At 35.9% G+C, this 16,542-nt stretch overlaps 2 protein-coding genes across 4 annotated transcripts; one reads left to right on the forward strand and one right to left on the reverse strand.

The window, feature by feature from the left end:
* Window positions 1-1,146: 1,146 nt before the first annotated feature.
* LOC110703454 (AUGMIN subunit 5-like) lies at window positions 1,147-10,078 on the reverse strand. Of its 3 annotated transcripts, none has more exons than XR_002507677.1 (11): window positions 9,239-10,078; window positions 7,626-8,168; window positions 7,251-7,392; window positions 6,860-7,030; window positions 6,232-6,441; window positions 4,837-5,022; window positions 4,145-4,304; window positions 3,559-3,745; window positions 3,071-3,203; window positions 1,972-2,289; window positions 1,147-1,545 (listed from the first exon to the last, which is right to left on the reverse strand). XR_002507677.1 is itself a non-coding variant. In XM_021881267.1 (10 exons), exons 1-10 carry the CDS (start codon window positions 9,703-9,705, stop codon window positions 2,161-2,163), a joined length of 2,328 nt encoding a protein of 775 aa, XP_021736959.1. In that variant the 5' UTR covers window positions 9,706-10,078; the 3' UTR covers window positions 1,647-2,160. The 3 variants fall into 3 exon arrangements, 1 of the variants encoding a protein (XP_021736959.1); XR_002507678.1 differs by having other exon boundaries at window positions 1,147-1,585; XM_021881267.1 differs by lacking the exon at window positions 1,147-1,545 and having other exon boundaries at window positions 1,647-2,289.
* A 1,020-nt stretch (window positions 10,079-11,098) lies between these two features.
* LOC110703466 (E3 ubiquitin-protein ligase At3g02290-like) lies at window positions 11,099-16,408 on the forward strand. Its single transcript, XM_021881287.1, has 5 exons — window positions 11,099-11,532; window positions 12,296-12,661; window positions 14,310-14,733; window positions 14,900-15,009; window positions 15,974-16,408. Exons 2-5 carry the CDS (start codon window positions 12,518-12,520, stop codon window positions 15,998-16,000), a joined length of 705 nt encoding a protein of 234 aa, XP_021736979.1. The 5' UTR covers window positions 11,099-11,532; window positions 12,296-12,517; the 3' UTR covers window positions 16,001-16,408.
* Window positions 16,409-16,542: the final 134 nt, after the last annotated feature.

Below are 16,542 nucleotides of genomic sequence, written 5' to 3' on the forward strand. Positions count from 1 at the left end.
TGGCACCTCACGACATAACAATTTACGTACTAGTATGTCTGCTCTTCTATATCAATGTTGTTTTTTCTATTGGATCATGAACATTCTATAATCTTTGCCTTAGGATAACGAATATATTCTGTTTATTAATTACACAAAAAACGACGTTTGTCAATTAATAAAATGCTAAATGTCATTGTATTACAAATTTATACGACTCCAAATGATGAGATAACTAAAAATTAATCATAAACAATATCTTCCTTCATTATCATGTAATTCCGAAATCCAAATCGCCAGGAAAGGATTTATATTATTTTTTCCAAATATCTTAAATGGATTTGTAACTTAGTGTTAAACTTGAGAGAAGACAACTCTCTAATTATAATTTATGATTAATAAGAAGAAAAAAAATTAAAACCTTCCTCACACATTCTCTCCTAGCCCAATATGTTAAAAAAATATACTTCATTCACTTTTAATTGCTAACACTTGAAAATTTACACTATTCACATTGTTACATTTGACCTTCTTTGTTGATTTATATGTTGGCATGATATAATTTTGCAAAATCTTTGTTAGATTGGTTTCAATTTATATTTTCATACAATCTTATTTTAATCATCTCTAATTAAAGATATGGAGAGTTAAAATTATACATTGACAAGTGTGAAAATTAATGTGTTGTAACTAAAAGTGAACGGAAGAACTATAAAATTTTGTGGGAAATTTTAAAAAATTACGTAGTACATAAAAACTATACTTACGACATCTATAACTAACCAATAATTTACGAGTACAACATTGTGTCTCACAATTTCAAATAGACATGTCTTTCAGATAAAGGCAACATGTGAAATTGTATAGCAAGACTACCTTGGGTTGCATCACAGCCAACCCAGTTTATATCGGTTTTCAAAGGGTAGGGCCGCAAGGGAGAAAATATGGTTCATAATTTTTAGCCCTACAGACGCAAAAGGCCAAATGATAGAGCGATGTGATGTAGTTCTAGCCTATGAGCACCTTACTAACATGAAGATGGGAGCAAGATAAGACTTAAGTGGCTACCTCAGTCCAAAATAAGCGCCCCAATATAAGAAGCTCACTGAACACCATATACTCCGTATGACCGTATATCACAAGAGATAGCACAGTAGACTAACTACATGAACTAAAAGACTCCAATCTTAAAGGATAGAAAACATCATCTGTCATTCTAATTAATTTGTTCATATCTCTGGCCTACTGCACAATCATCGAGATAAACTTTAACTTGCTCACAGTCCATAGATCATACATTGACATGATGCATTGTTATTACTAGTGTGGAAGATGGATAATCCCTTCCATTCTAACATCATACGAGAGTGGTATAGTACCCCCTAGTTCGTACTACTACTGATAAAATCCAGGACAATCTGTAACTAAAAAAGACAGTTCAAAATACCCTTTGAATTATGTAAATTACAGAGTACCTGTTATTAAAAAGCTTGCAGTTGATTATCTTGGCTCAGCTGTTGCCATGTTCTTCACACTTCACAGGAGCAGCAGCAGCTGTAAAATCCTCTGGTAAACAGCGAATGATGAGTTGCTCATCACAGGATTCCTTCAGCAGTAATGTCAATAGCAATAGCTTAAAGAAGACTTTATGTAGAGAAAAAGGAAAATGTGTGATAAGAGTTATGATCACTTTACAACAGAGAGCAAAAGTGTTCAGTATTGTAAGTACAAAAAGAATGGCATTCCATTAGCATTAGAGTAAAATGAGGTCTACAAGTACAATTCTTTACATTACAAATCACGCAACACTGATCTCCTAAATAGAGGAATTAGGTGAAAGATACACTGCCATTTAGTGGCATGTAAAGTTGTAAACCCAACGTAAGAACTGATAGAAAGTTTGTACATGGGGATAAGATACTGTACAAAAAGGAGGGTGAGAGAAGAAAAGGGAGGGGGGAACAGAGCGTGGGAGGGAGATATTTCTTGTACCTCAGATTTGGAATGAGATGATTCTACCCACAGACCCACAGTCTCCAAGAACTTAATATCTGTATAATTGCACAAAATCTGTTAGTTCAAGGCTTCAAGACACCTCTTAGCCGAAACTTGGGATTTGCAAGTGGCTAGTGGAGAAGAAAAATGTAACGAAGTTGGTCCACTGAGGATTATCACAACCACTTATAACAGTTCCTTGTCATAAAATGCAAGAAGCTGCTTCACGTGATTAAGCCAAGCACCAACGTTTTGACCATCAACTGTAACCCAGTCAACAACAGTTGAGGCTGGTTGCTCCCACCACTCATCAAGCTGCAGAACACATCAAAATTGGTCAAAACTGAAATTACGTAACTGCCAATACAGATCAGACAAGCATAGCTTGTAAATCGGAGTTTTACTTGTATATGATCATTTTTCCACCTTAGGCCTGGACAGCCATGGGCTGGGATTTTCAATTACAAATCTTTTTTAATCTTTTTACAAAAAAAATATAAATAAATAAATAAACACACACACACACACAAGCTTAAATTTGCATCCAGAATATTGTTATACAGAGACAATACAGTGTTGAATGCTTGAGGCAGTGCTTTCAATTTTGAGTCATTCCAACACAAGACATCACTATTTCCATAAAGCAAAGTTTTTTTCATTCATAAATTAACAATCCTAATCGTCAAATACCATCTACTGAACAAAGGGAATTTTAAGGAATTCTGAGAAATAGCCTTTTTATATCTATAATTAATTATCTGATTAGTAAACAGATCCACCATACATTTCACTTTGATTGTAAGAATTAAGACCAGACCAATAATGCCAATAAAACAACTCCATATCGGAACTAACCATTACAAATCTAAACATGCAGCTTAACAATCTATCCTCCTTTCTAAAGTTCAATATAAACCCTTCAAGAGATGGCACAAAAAGAAATACAATCTTATTCTATCTGAAAACTATAAGTCTAAAATTGGAAAAAGCAACATATTGTTTGAAGTGGAGGGTGTAAACTATCCTAATACACTCTTATTACATGCAGACAGAGAAAATACATATGATTTCTGCTAAAAGCACAACAATTACTTACCAAGCCCTTGACATATTTGCAATCTTCCAGGCTCTTCTGAGCATTTAATATAGCATTTGTGAGCTCAGGCAACCATTCGTCAATCACAGTTCTTTCTTGTTCAGAGGCCAATGAAAGACAGTACCTTGTAGTTCTGCCAAATTCAATAAGAAAATGTTAATTCGTGAATGGCACACGCCCTAGGACAACGGGCGTACTGGCCACAGGAGAAGCAATGCACATCATTTTGACAAAATTTAAAATGGTTATTGACCATATAAATACAAAAGATAAGCATATCTCAGTAAGAAACTAAATAAACTCAAAACTCCGAAGAATATGAAGGGAAAAAATAATTTTGTTAGTGCACAGCTTCAAAGGAAAAATTATTCATCAGATTAAAAAAAGACAAACTTATTTATGAGTGGGCTCTAATGTAATAGCACACCAATGCATAAACAAAAGCAGGAGTTCAGAGAATTCTACAGTGAAATAGAAAAGGATGTTACCTTTCATATTCCTGCTGTGCATGGTGAGCATGGTTTAACACTGTACGACCACTCTCAACAAGGTCTCTTCGGCTATGAACCAAATTGATTGCCTTTGCTAAGTCCTCCAGCACACAAGCCTTGGAACCCCGCAGTTTCAAAGAGAATTCCAAGGCTTTCAGTACCGATGCCAAACCATCATCTGATCCTTTAACACAAAATGAAATTATTTACTACATAACCTAGAGAGGAGAGATCAAAGTGCCAATCATAAGAAACAAACAGAATCTCCAAGATATCAATGAATAATCAATATTATCATTTACACAAAGATGATGCCTCAAAACATGAAACACTAAAAAAGACTGGACCATAACTCACTGATAGTACTTTTTAAACTTGCTGAATTCAACTAAAACAAACACTTCAAACAAGAGTAATATATAATTGTTACTCAAGTACTCAACTGCACTAAATTAGTATCAGGAGTTAGTACCAACTGAGTGTACATAGTTAAAAGATCCCAAACACAACGCTACGTCACTTACAAAGTTCTTCCTTTTTCTTCTAATTAATTTACGACAGGTATCAAGTGATGGAACCTTACCAGAAGGATAATGAAGAGCAGCAGAAATGCGACAGATTGAGGGAATTGCAGAAGGATCCCTTGCACCCGCTCTTGCAGTCAATAAAGCAGCATTTTTCTCAGCAGCAGCTAGGGCCTCTGGTCCCGTAGACCCACTAGAACCCATGGAGTCCAAGAGAGCCTGATGACAACCAGATTACACAAGAAACTGATCAAGACGAGATTTAAATGCCACATTAATAAGAAAAGCCTACAGTCAGAAATGACATCTAGACCACGTCATAGCTTTTGTAAATCAATTACTTTGGTAGCTGAGACATAAGCAAATCATTTGGGCAGGAGGAAACTATGCCTTGGTGCTAAACATACCCTCAAGATTCTAAACAGTCAAAACTCAAAGAGAAGCAACAGAGAACACAAGGCCATAGCTCATTAACTCAGAGATACGCAGAAAGTCATGAAGAAACCTAATTTTAAACACTCAATCCTTTCTCTTATGTTTAGCACGCATTCTCAATGTAACCCATTGCTACTGCTGTCACACATATAATATCCATTGTGCCTCACTAATTTGATCCATGATAAAACCAAAGAACATTGATTGAGCAAAAATGAGGCATGTCTTATATCTATATAGTAGAAATTCTTTATCCACCCTTAAACAAATATAAGAGGAAAAAAAAAACATTTTACACAACAGACTAATTGTGTACCTGTGGGCTAGCTGGCAGCATGTAAAGACTATTATCAGGACTTTGCAGGAAAGATGAAACTTCTTTTTCTATAAGATCCTTTGCACTGTTTGATAATTCTATCACAATTCCAGAAGCAGGGATGATAGTACTAGATGCAAATTCACGAGCAACCAATGGCTGTTGACTCCAAAATGCAGCAGCAGCCTGGAAGCAATTTAAGATCATGTTAAAGGTAAGAGAAATTCAAATGTCAATAGACAACTGAATTTGCTTCACAAAGGCCCCAACACAGGTTATCTTACATAAATTTGCCAACAAATCCACAAAGTGTAGACAGCTATAAGAAAAATCCATATAATTTGAATCGCTAGTCTTTTATGCGACAATTGTGATCCCACAATCACCAAAATAATTTAGTGTTCTATGCAATCTTCAAGAGTGTTGAAAAGTGTAGTCTTTGACATCTCACAGCAAAGAAGGTAGAGTAAAAAAACCTAACAGCAGAAATGATCTATATGCTGCTACCTCCAGCCCTAACTAGTAGGCCACATCCCTTTTATAAGCCATCCCAAAACAATGCGCTAATTTCTAAAATTGGAATAAATAGCACTAAAATTTCCACATAATACGTTAAATGTAATCCCTCACTAAGAGTTCTCAGGAAAGACTATGTTGTAGCATGAAAAAGACATGTAAACTTACACAGAAAATAACTAGTATGACAATATAGCATATTTCCTCAAAGATAACCAATGATCAATGTGGTTTAATATTTAGAGATGGATAGAGTGTTTACAAAGCAAAAAATGGAGATAGCGCAAAGGGTTTTCAACATAAACATAACATGAGGCTTCAGATACCAGCAAGAGACAAAATGAAGCACAGACGCTACCAAGAGCAGATGTCATGCCTGTAAGATAGAAGCTTAAATTGATAGATTTAAGTTATAAAGTTTTACTGGACATGTAAGCTGAGGCCGTTTTTTGAGAGAGAAAAAAAAGGGGGAAAAGCATGTCAGATAAATCATAAATGCCCATACTCAGATAATATAATAGCCAAGACTGGAAGCAGAAGAGAGTCCAAAACCAATGAGCAACTTCCATAATCCCACTTAATTAGGTCATCCACACAGCAATCACATAGAACTAGCTCTTTTAGGGATGTAGATATCAAAAATAAGTTTCTTAAATTTGATAAAATTATACAAAACAGCATACCTATGGACACAACCCTAATAAGTATCCAAGTGAATATATGATATCCAAACTTTATAATACTCTGTATACAATACTGAGTCTTGAGGCCATATAGAATGCATCAAGTGAAAATTTTATTAGACATCAAAGTCAGAAACAGTTGTCGATTTTTTTATTTGCTAGGCAATCAAAGACATATTCCAGCTCAATTACTTACCTTGTTAGCGTCAAGAAGAGCAGTGCATATAGATTCAAGTTCAGATCTTTGAGAATCAAACTCCTCAATCTTTTTCCATTTCTTTTTCAAAGAATCTTCGGCTTCTTTCCTCTCAGCACATAACTTATTCAAACGCTGCACCTCAGACATTAATGTGTTTACACTTGCCCTTAATCCAGCAGCTTCTCTCTCCTTCATCCACACTTCCAACTAAAAACAAGGAAAACAGTTAGCATACACCCAACAAAGTCTAAAGCTTGCTAGAATAAATCTACAAGGCACCTATGGAACCAAGAGTGACAAACTTAAATGATTAAACCCATGTATCAGCACAGCTCTGTTCTCACAAACCAGGGGAAAAAAAAAAAAAAAAAAAAAAAAAAAAAACCCAGCTAGCCAGGAACAAAAGGTAAATTTAGAAGAGAAAATAGTATATAAAGAATTTTTGCTAAGCAGCTCGATTATCAATGACACTTTCGACCTTCAAAACAAATTCTAACCCACAAACCTACAAGGCTATTTTAATGCAAAATTAAACACCTGAAGCATATTATATGACAACCGATAGTGATCCAATGAATTAGCAGACTTGAAAATTTTTGCAAACTGTTTAACCAACTAAGGTTACCTGGAATTGCCTGAGACTCCCAACATTTTGTGACGCTCCTCCAACAATGGGCAGGTGAGAATTAACATCACTTCCATGCAGACGAATTAAAAGCTTCTCAGACATACTTCGAGCTTCTGCAGATTTATTTAAAGCATCCTCTGTAGCTATAAATTGTTGAACATGAGCTTTCTGCGATGATGAAAGAGAGAAACTCGTCAAGAAAGCAACTTACAAAAATCAAAGAGTTGAAATGTAAAACCATATAAACAATTAAAGAATCTGAATCTAACATATGTCGGTCACTAAATCACTCACTTCCAAAGAAAAAGGAGACTGACAAACATAATCAGCAAGACATCTACATATTCCAAATGCAAATAATGTGTTATGTGTCAAGGTAGAACCAAACCTGTCTTTCAAGAAGCTGATTTTCACTTCCCTTTGAAGGTAGATCTTCCCCAATCTTTCCATTACCATAAAGTTGATAACTTAATGGTGAGGTCATATCTGGGGATGAAGCGTCCATCACTCGGTTATTCTCATACTTATACCTGATCAATATGACCGAACTTACAATAAGTCTAGTGAGGATTACAAGATATGTAGATATACAATGCTTGTACCCAAGGCATCAAATAAACAGTACATTCCACACAGGCAAACGTGAGAATCACAAGACATAAAGACAGCAATATTAACATCACTTACCAATCAAAATAATCCATAGAGTAAAAAAATAAAAAATAAGTTGCCACTAAAGATAGTAAGGAAACATCACAAGTACCTGAGTGCTTCAGCATCTGCTCTAACATCAACTTTCTCAATTTCTCTACTAATGAGTGAATTCAACCGCTGAGTATATGCAGTAATAGCTTGAAGTAACAAAGGCGGACTTTTTAGGCAATTTCCAACAACAATACTAACTTCCTCAGGTATTTCACCATCAAAATCATAGCCCAACTTAGCAGCTTCTAGCTGAGGATTTGAGTGCACACCACTTCCTTCAAAAGCAGGAAAAGAGCTGCGTATTCTGTCAAGTGTATGTGATGCAAGAAACTCACATGCTTTTCTGATGTTCCTTTCGCGAGTAGTTTCAATAAGAATGACATCTTCAGCAGCTTTGGCTCCCTTGACAGTCGAGTAAACACCCTCTTTCTCACTGCTTGCATGCAGGGTACTAGCTACTTCAGTAGAGAGATCAACACTGGACCTCTGAGAATTCCTAGCCTGACTGACGTAATAACGAAGACGTTTATGATATTCAGCAAATATTTTTGCTGCTTCATCACATTGTTGATCATATGTCTCCAACATAACCTGCTTATGCCTGCATTATTTATAATAGATCATCAAAAATAACCCATATTAACAAATAAGTTTTACATTTTAATATGAAGTAACTCTCTTCAGGTTGTTGTATACAATGCCTCAGAGATGCCTCTTGGCAAGAACAGTTTAAGTACAAATGATTCACTCTCCATTCCCAACCTAAAGTACAAACCCGCAACACTCAATATGATATTTAGACAGTACCAAAATAAATAGTGTACTAGACAACACTCAACTAAAGTAACTAATGTCCAAACCTCTCCAATTATACCCACACATTATCCTCCTCCCACGTCCTAAAATTTAGATGATTCTATGTCATTCCCTCCATCCCATATTCAAGTTGTCCCAACTCATCATATACTACTTCCGTTTCATATTATTGGCAATTGGCAATATTTGCCAAAAATGGATGTTTCATATTATTTGCAACAAGTGTTTTCTTTCCTTTTTAAGTTATCATTTCTCTCCATCTCTCTCCTCATCACATCCATCTCTATCTTTCTCCATTTAACACCCACAAGAAAAATTTGTCTCGGAGTCCGTGCAACCCTCCAAAGTTGCAAATATAAGGAACAAAGGTAGTATAAGGTAAGATATAGTTAAACTAAATAATCATTACGATGGTTGTGTCCTTTCAACCTTCTCACCCACATTCATTTCAAATGAAGGTTATTATAGGATATCCAAGTATAGTCCTTTTCAAGAGATGTTACAGCTTTATTAAATTCCAAAGTAGTGTACAATACTATAATATCCAATACCTTCAACAGTAATTCTAATTACACTAAGAAACATGATGATAGGAATGCACTTCCTTTTGTGAAATATGACCTTGTGATGGTAATGCCAAGGCCATAGAGTGTAAATACAGCATTCTATCGAAACCAAAACCAATACCGTCGACATTAATTCGTTAAACATTGAAAAAGTATACACAAACCTACACATCCTAACATAAAAACTCACATCACACTACCAATGCCAACTCCAACAAGTCACAAATTAAAATAAGCATTGAACAAATGACTCCAATATAATCAGCTGCAAAGAGAAAGCAAGCTAAACCTGAGATTTCCACGATCATCGAGCATTCGCTTCCTCTCAGCCTCCTCCCTCGAAACCTCTAACATTTTAGCCTTCAACTCTTTCCTCTGCCTCCTAAGAATCTGCCTCAACCTCTCAACCTCCTTCTCGGCGGCATCTCTCTCCTGCAACGCCTCCAATCTCCCTCTCTCTTTCTCTCTTCTCTTCCCAACCTCCTTCCCCTTTCCACCACCATCACCTCCATGAACCTGAATATTCCTTCGAATCGTCTTCGCCGTCTTCTCCGATTTCACCCTCTGAAGCAAGAAACTCCACACCGGAATCATATTCCCTCTACAAACCTTCCTAATTGCATCCGCCGATGGGCCCACGCCGGCCCGAGTTGAGCCCGTATACGGGCCCGCATGTCTGTACCCCATCTCCTTCTGAAGCCACTCCAAAATCGCCTCTGGTTGAGCCGTCATTGCCGAGCTCGTCGAGCTCTGCATTTCGTAATAAATACACAAAACAAAAAACCCTAGAATTTCAAATCACGACGAAATCATCGGAATTTTTGGGGATCGTATTACCAGTAATTCCAATTGAAAAAAGGGGATTGAAGCTAAAACCCTAGAACAGATCTAATGAATGCAAATGTCGAATCAATCGGTTAAATTTGTAAGAATTGGTGAAGAATTTAAGAAAATTGGAAGTAGATTTGAATGATAGTGTGAGTATTAGAGGAGAGAAGGAAGAGGAGTGAGAGAGTGGATGTTTTGTCTGAGTTTGAAAAAAAAAACATGGAATTTCAAGAAATTGAATAAAAATGGAGTTTTCTTTCTTATTTTTGAAATGGGAGGTCCCGCTATTGGTACAAAGGTCTTGTTAATTGTAGCGTAGAATTACAGTTTTAATTTCGTTGAGCGAGTTGATTAAGCTGCGGACTGGATTGTTGATTAGAGCCGGTAAAAGGTCGTGTTGTGTTGTGTCATGTTTGGCTCGTGTCAATTTCGTGTTTTTCACAAAATCCATTGAAAACTATTCAAAATGTAGGATAATTGTATAATTTGGTCACTTTATCTAAACGGGCTGTGTTCGGGTTGGTTTCATGTCGTGTAGTGTCGACTTCATGTTTTCTCTTAGTAACTTCGTGTTCGTGTCGTGCCAGTTTTGATCCTATTGTCTTGACATATCAGATATTGCTTGCTCTATTGTTAATGATTAAAATTAGTCAGTTGATTTACGATTACATGAACAGCTACATGTTAGTGGCAAAAAAGATGAGCTTTTGAAAATTAGGAGCAATTTCAAAGGTATTTAAGACATTTTTAATAGGATAATAAGAAGTTTTGGCTAAAGAATGAGAGCAAAAATTTTATTGGCTTTGGTTGAGCTAATAAGTTAATCCTCAGCGTTGTCAAAAGTCATTCACACGATAGATTTTAGGAGGTGCCTAATTGATCCAATCTTTGAAAAAAGTTTAAGATTTGATTGTTTTTGTTGTCATGCTTGAGGGTTTGAATATGTGTTTCATCTCCTCATGTAAGTGCCACTTTATGGTATTATATCGAGACCGAGATCTGAATATGCCAGTTTAATCGGCAGATTCAGATCCGATTTTAGGTCTTGACCAATTTTTAACACCCCTGGATGAAATCATACTCTTATACAACATACAATTTTCACTATACAACTATATAACCGATTTGTCGCAATATTATTGTAACGAGTCGTTCTTAATCCATTCAAAGGAGTAACCTTTTGCCCTCTACCATCCACCCTCTTTCCCTTTGTCCTCCTTTTTTCTTCCCACTATCAAAACAAATTATGAAACATTGAAACACAAGTTGCACTTTTATACTCTACTTTTTAAAATCACTCCATACCAAATTGGCACAACAATCATCAGTATTTGCACTTTTTTTAATCCTAAAACTTAAAATGAAATTAAAAAATTCGCCGTATAAAATATTCTAAATTTTTCCGACATTAGACGTGACAGGTTAAGATTAATCCATAACAAATTAACAAAAAACACAATTAAAAAATACGAATTAAAAAATTTTAAAAAATATAAAAACCTTCGTTAAATAATAAAGTTAGTCAGTGCGTCTTCTTTCTTCCATCCACCCACCACCCTCTTCAAGGTCGCTTTAATTTTGCGCAAAAATCAAACCTTAAATTTTTCCAATTTTTCCCCAAATTTTCTCCCCTATTTTTACTCCGAAAAATCATAAACCGTCTTTTTTCTTTTCTCCTTCCGAATGCAGAATCATGAGTTTTTGATTTGGGTTTTCTAGATTTTTCCCGGGTATCTCTTTGCCTCATTTTCCAAGGTACCTTTTTTATATTAATTTTTTCGTTGATTTGTTGGATTAAATTTGATATTGTTGCTGAATTACTAAACTGTGAGTTGGTGATCATATATTTGCATGATTATCTGAATTGGGTATTTTCAATTTTGTTGATTTTTTGATGGATCATTTCTTTCTGTTCCGCAATTTCGACGCTTTTTCCATGTTCTTCCATTTTTTTAGCTGTTGTGGATTCTGGGTTTCTGGGATATACTCCAATTATCACTGATTTTTGTTGCCTTTTTATTAAATAATTATTTTTGCATGTTTTTATTTTTTTTTTTTAAAATTTTGTTTTTTGGGTGAGGTTTATGATGATGCAATTGATGTTTGAGTGAATAAAAGTGCCATGAAAATTTGAGAAACTAATTTACAAGATGAATTTTTTAATTTTTTATGTACGGTATAATTTAAATTCATGACTGTGAGAAATTAAACCATGCTGACTGACTATTTTTACTTGGAAACAAGGTTTGAACAATTCTAGTAATCCAGTTTCTGCTGCATTGACTCTCTTTTTTGGGTCACCAAATTCTAGTAATCTAGTTGAATTTTTGTCGGTGGGGGTTTGTCTGAAAGGAATGAGGTTTGATTGCATTAAGAATAGTCTCACTTAATTAAGCACCTGCCTTTTCGGGTCCAAACTGTAGTGATCTTTGATAATGCAACATGGTGTTATTGTTACAACCTTTGATTGTGCATGAGTAGTGTTATGAATCACGTTTTGGGTTGATTCCATTTTCAGGTTAAGGAATTCAGTATTCTGTTACTCGGAAATCGCAAGGAGAGAGGGTACTAGTTCGTGGAGTTAGCGAACTTCTACGGACTGAGCGCCTTTCTCATTATTTACTTGCCAGTTTCATTCCTTAACTGCTGTATGGGATACTCATGTCCTTGGAGATATTGAGGAGCAGTTTTGATAAATGTTAATGAAGCAGTGGGGTTTTAGTGATACAAACTTTGGTGTATGAGTGAGACGTTGGCTGGAATTATGGGTTCTTTATGTTCTTGCTTTCGCATGGAGGATATCGAAGACTACGTGAACAGAAATAGTTCCGTTTACCGGAACTGTATCTGTCTCAGTTGTTTCCTTCAAAATTTCTTCCATATGGTATGTTGTTTACTTGTTGCTTGTACTCTTTCATATATCCAAATACTAAATTAGGAGGGATCTATTGATCTCTTAGTGTTATGTGTACTATGATATTTTTTTTTTACTCTATATCCCTCAAGTCATCTCTCTCTTAAGGGATGGAAGGAGTTTTGACTTTTGATAGAGGTGCTAGCTTGCTTGTTATTCTTCACAACAACAATAAAGCCTTAGTCCCAAAATGATTTGGGGTCGGCTAACATGAATCGTCATAAGGAATCGTATGATACAAAGAAAAGGACATAACAAAATAATCATTTGAAAGAGTTTCTCTGCTTGTTATTCTTCACGGCAGAAAAAGTTGTTTTTGAGTTGTGTCTGACCATTTTTTTTATTCTATTATTTGGTTGGATAAATTTATATTTCTATTTTACATTCACCTTCTCTCTTTTTGTGTCACATTTGTGTCGCCCCTCCGCTAAAGTTCGATCATTTTCATTGCGTTGGCACAAATAAACACAATCTTTGTTCATTCTCCCATGCTTTTGTATGGTGGTTTTATGTTCTTTTGTGAATTATCTCCCTCGTCCCTCCCTATTGTTGACCATGAAGGCAGGACTTATCTGGCTGTTGCGGCCAAATCTATTGCTGTTCATCAACTTAAGGCTTCCTAATATGTAAGCTTTGAAGGTAATCAAAGGGTAAGTGGGAGACTTGAAATTTGTAGAGGAGTGGCTATTGAAAATCTGCTTTCATGTTGAGCAGTTTCTGCTTGTTTTTATTGCCCAAATCCACTTTCTCTGTCAGAACTTCTGGACTTTTAATGGTGATTCTTGGTAGTGATGAATGGGCTGTGATGATGGGGTCTGAGTTGGTACCCTTGGTGCAAAATTTTGACTTCTTCAACAGACATCCGAAATAGTAACAGGGGAAGAGGGGGATGGATCAGGTAAAAGCAAATTAGTGAACCCATTGATGGAAAAAGATTTTTATGATGACGCATCAAGGGATTAAAGTGGTAGTATTGGAATTTTGGAATACATATCGATGTAATGGTGTATTGATTCTGCATATGAACTTCCTTGTGATTGATTTGCAGGTCTTGATTTTGAAATTTGCATTAAAGATGTCTAGTGTATTGTTTGTCTTCGGCTGTCCTTTTCTCTCATGTATAGATAATTGGAGATATGGTTACGATTATTATATATGCTGAACTAAAGTTATCTTGAAGAGACCAGTATGTCTGAGCCTCTGAAGGGACTATGGTAAGTTGAGTTGGCAGTTTTTGCATGGTTTGAACAGACTTGGGCCAGTAGTTAGGAAGTAGGAGGAGAGATATGATTGTCAATAGTAACAGTGAGGAGGAATTGGACTATTGGATAATGCAGTGATAAGGTGTTGTAAGATTTGAGATCGTGATGAAACATTTTGGCAGGATTTACCATACCCAAGTATGGTCGGTCTGCTCCTAGATGGCTTGGGGGAAGGGGAATAATTTTTTATGGATCTGTTAAGAGGGCTATAATTTGTAGGTGTGTAAGTGTCTGGTTATACTTTCAAGCTTTCCCTGTTTATGGGCTTATTTTTTATTAGTCTGTGCACACCATGTATTTGTTTGCTGATTCTTTGCCTTCATTTAAGTAATTCTTTCATCTTACTGTGTCTGTAGTATTCTTCAGTATTTCGAAGGGGGGAAGTTCAATCCTTACCTTCATCCATCCAAGGGGCATCTTTGACTTCTGTGGTGTCAACAGACAACTCTCTTGCTGATATGTATCGCTCTCCTCCAAGGCCTTTGCCTTATGATGCAGATCCTAGATTTTATCGCATGCAGCGGGATGGGTTGTTCTCTAGACGGGAAAAGGGTTCCAGTCATTCACATGATGAATCAGAACCTCTGAGGAGAAGTGATATTGATGCTGATTCTGACCCTTTAAGTACAGGGGACAAGTGGAATGAGTCAGCTTGTGAAGACGGCACAAAAGAAGGTCGTAAATCATCTGTAAAGCTTTCATCAGCTAAATCAACGCAAGTAATGGGATATTTTTATTCCTCTTCCGAGGATGAAGATGTTTGTCCAACTTGTCTTGAAGGTAATTATATCCATTAATTTTTTTGATTCTGTGTAAGGCCATTATTTATGTGTTCTCAGTTGTCCATTTCTTAGGTATTGGTTTTCTTCTCTTTACACTTGTACATCTAAAGTGATTTCTTTGTGCCCCCAGAATCTTAAAAGTAGTTTACATCTTGTTAATGCAGAATACACCGAGGAGAATCCAAAGATAGTGACTAAGTGCTCCCATCATTTTCATCTGGGTTGCATTTATGAGTGGATGGAGCGAAGTGAGAACTGCCCCGTCTGTGGCAAGGTATCAATTTTCTCATCTCTGTGAGCTCTGCATTGATTTATCTTGTGGTCAGCGATGACTTACTCTGTGGGTTAGTGTTGTATGCAACGCTAGGGAATGTTAATGTATGTTCTGGGAAGACAGTTGGCTGCAAGGTTGTAGAAAGATTTAGTTTCATTGTCAATTGCACTATGACTTTCAATGCCCCACTCATTGCTGAAACTTCCCAGCCTTAATGATCTTGGCTTTTGTGTCTCATGCTTCTTATATTGAGAACTTCATATTTAATAATTGTCTTGGGGAAAGAAGGTAGGGGTTAATACCTCTATTTTGGAAATGTTTGTGAATTATCTTTGTGGGGGTGTCGACTTTTATACGAAGTATGTTATAAGTTTTGTTTAGGTGTCAAAGTGAACCTTTTCTTGCTCTTCCGGTGAAATTCATTATTGCTCATGAGCTGTGACCTGGATTGCTCTTCGTATCTTGTACAGTGCGATCTTCCTTATTCCTCCTGATTAGGCAGAAAGTTAATTTTATGAAGTGAGACCAAAATAGGGTTAAGGTTTGCTATTATTGTTATCCCTGTTATATGATATTTTCCAAATGGAGTTAAGTTTTCCCTATTATTGTTATGCTTGTTTTATGATATGTTCCAAATTGAAATAGCTTATCAAACTATTTTTTCCATTGGATGATAATGGAACAAATTGAAATAGCTATCTTATCTATTGTGAAGTAGAGGGTTATTGCAGCTCGAATCAAAAGCCCATTTAATTTTTCCTCTCCTTACCCCCCCCAATGGTTGGAGCCTTGTTAGAGTACTAGGTAACTTTTGGTGTTATTGTATTGTTTTTTATGGTGGTCTTCTTCATCGTAATATAAATTGTTTATTGAAATTGGACAACTTGTTTGCTCATATCATGATATAAATTATAGGAATGAATTGCTCAGTCAACACACTCGTTTCCTTGTAAAATTTCTGCAGGTGATGGCCTTTGACGAGTCCCCTTGACTTTGTTCTGCCTCATGTAAGGAGCAGCTGAAGGCATAAAGGAGATAATTACAGAGGAAATCAAAAACTGTATAGTCGTTGTGAATATTGCGGGTTTGAGGAGGTGTTTATGTCAACTGTCAACAAGTACATAATAACCACAAGCACATTATCACATAGCATCTTGCCTTTCTTCTTTTGGCTCATTATTTAGTCATTTCTGGGTATAATTCTATATAATCATTGAGAAATGAATATTACGGGTTGGGTTCGTATATGAACCAAAGATTTGGCTAGTTGCTTGTAAAATTTCCACTTTTGGTTATGTATTGTTCGGAACTTGTGTAAAAGGCTTTGAGCCACTGATTACATGCAGTTGATATACATTATGGTTAAAATTTAAAATCAACTCTCTTGTTCTTTGAGTTATTTTTTATTGCTTACTTCTCCTTATTCCTTAGAAACCACTTGTAATGGATTGTTAGTTTTTAGAGTGCATCAGATCTATATTCAATTTTAAATAGCCTCTTTGTTATTAGTCTTATTACATGGGTTATGCTGTG

Source organism: Chenopodium quinoa, unplaced genomic scaffold (genome assembly GCF_001683475.1).
Source record: "Chenopodium quinoa cultivar QQ74 unplaced genomic scaffold, ASM168347v1, whole genome shotgun sequence".
In the NCBI taxonomy this organism is placed as follows: Eukaryota; Viridiplantae; Streptophyta; class Magnoliopsida; order Caryophyllales; family Amaranthaceae; genus Chenopodium; species Chenopodium quinoa.

Excerpts from the sequence above, each read along its gene's own strand:
- LOC110703454 (XM_021881267.1), bottom strand. The coding sequence starts at position 9,705 with ATGCAGAGCTCGACGAGCTCGGCAATGACGGCTCAACCAGAGGCGATT. Across the intron at positions 8,169-9,238 it reads GATGATCGTGGAAATCTCAG|GCATAAGCAGGTTATGTTGG; the intron begins GTTTAGCTTGCT and ends TAAATAATGCAG. Across the intron at positions 6,442-6,859 it reads GGAGTCTCAGGCAATTCCAG|TTGGAAGTGTGGATGAAGGA; the intron begins GTAACCTTAGTT and ends CCTTGTTTTTAG.
- LOC110703466 (XM_021881287.1), top strand. The coding sequence starts at position 12,518 with ATGAGTGAGACGTTGGCTGGAATTATGGGTTCTTTATGTTCTTGCTTT. Across the intron at positions 12,662-14,309 it reads TTCAAAATTTCTTCCATATG|TATTCTTCAGTATTTCGAAG; the intron begins GTATGTTGTTTA and ends CTGTGTCTGTAG. Across the intron at positions 15,010-15,973 it reads ACTGCCCCGTCTGTGGCAAG|GTGATGGCCTTTGACGAGTC; the intron begins GTATCAATTTTC and ends AAATTTCTGCAG.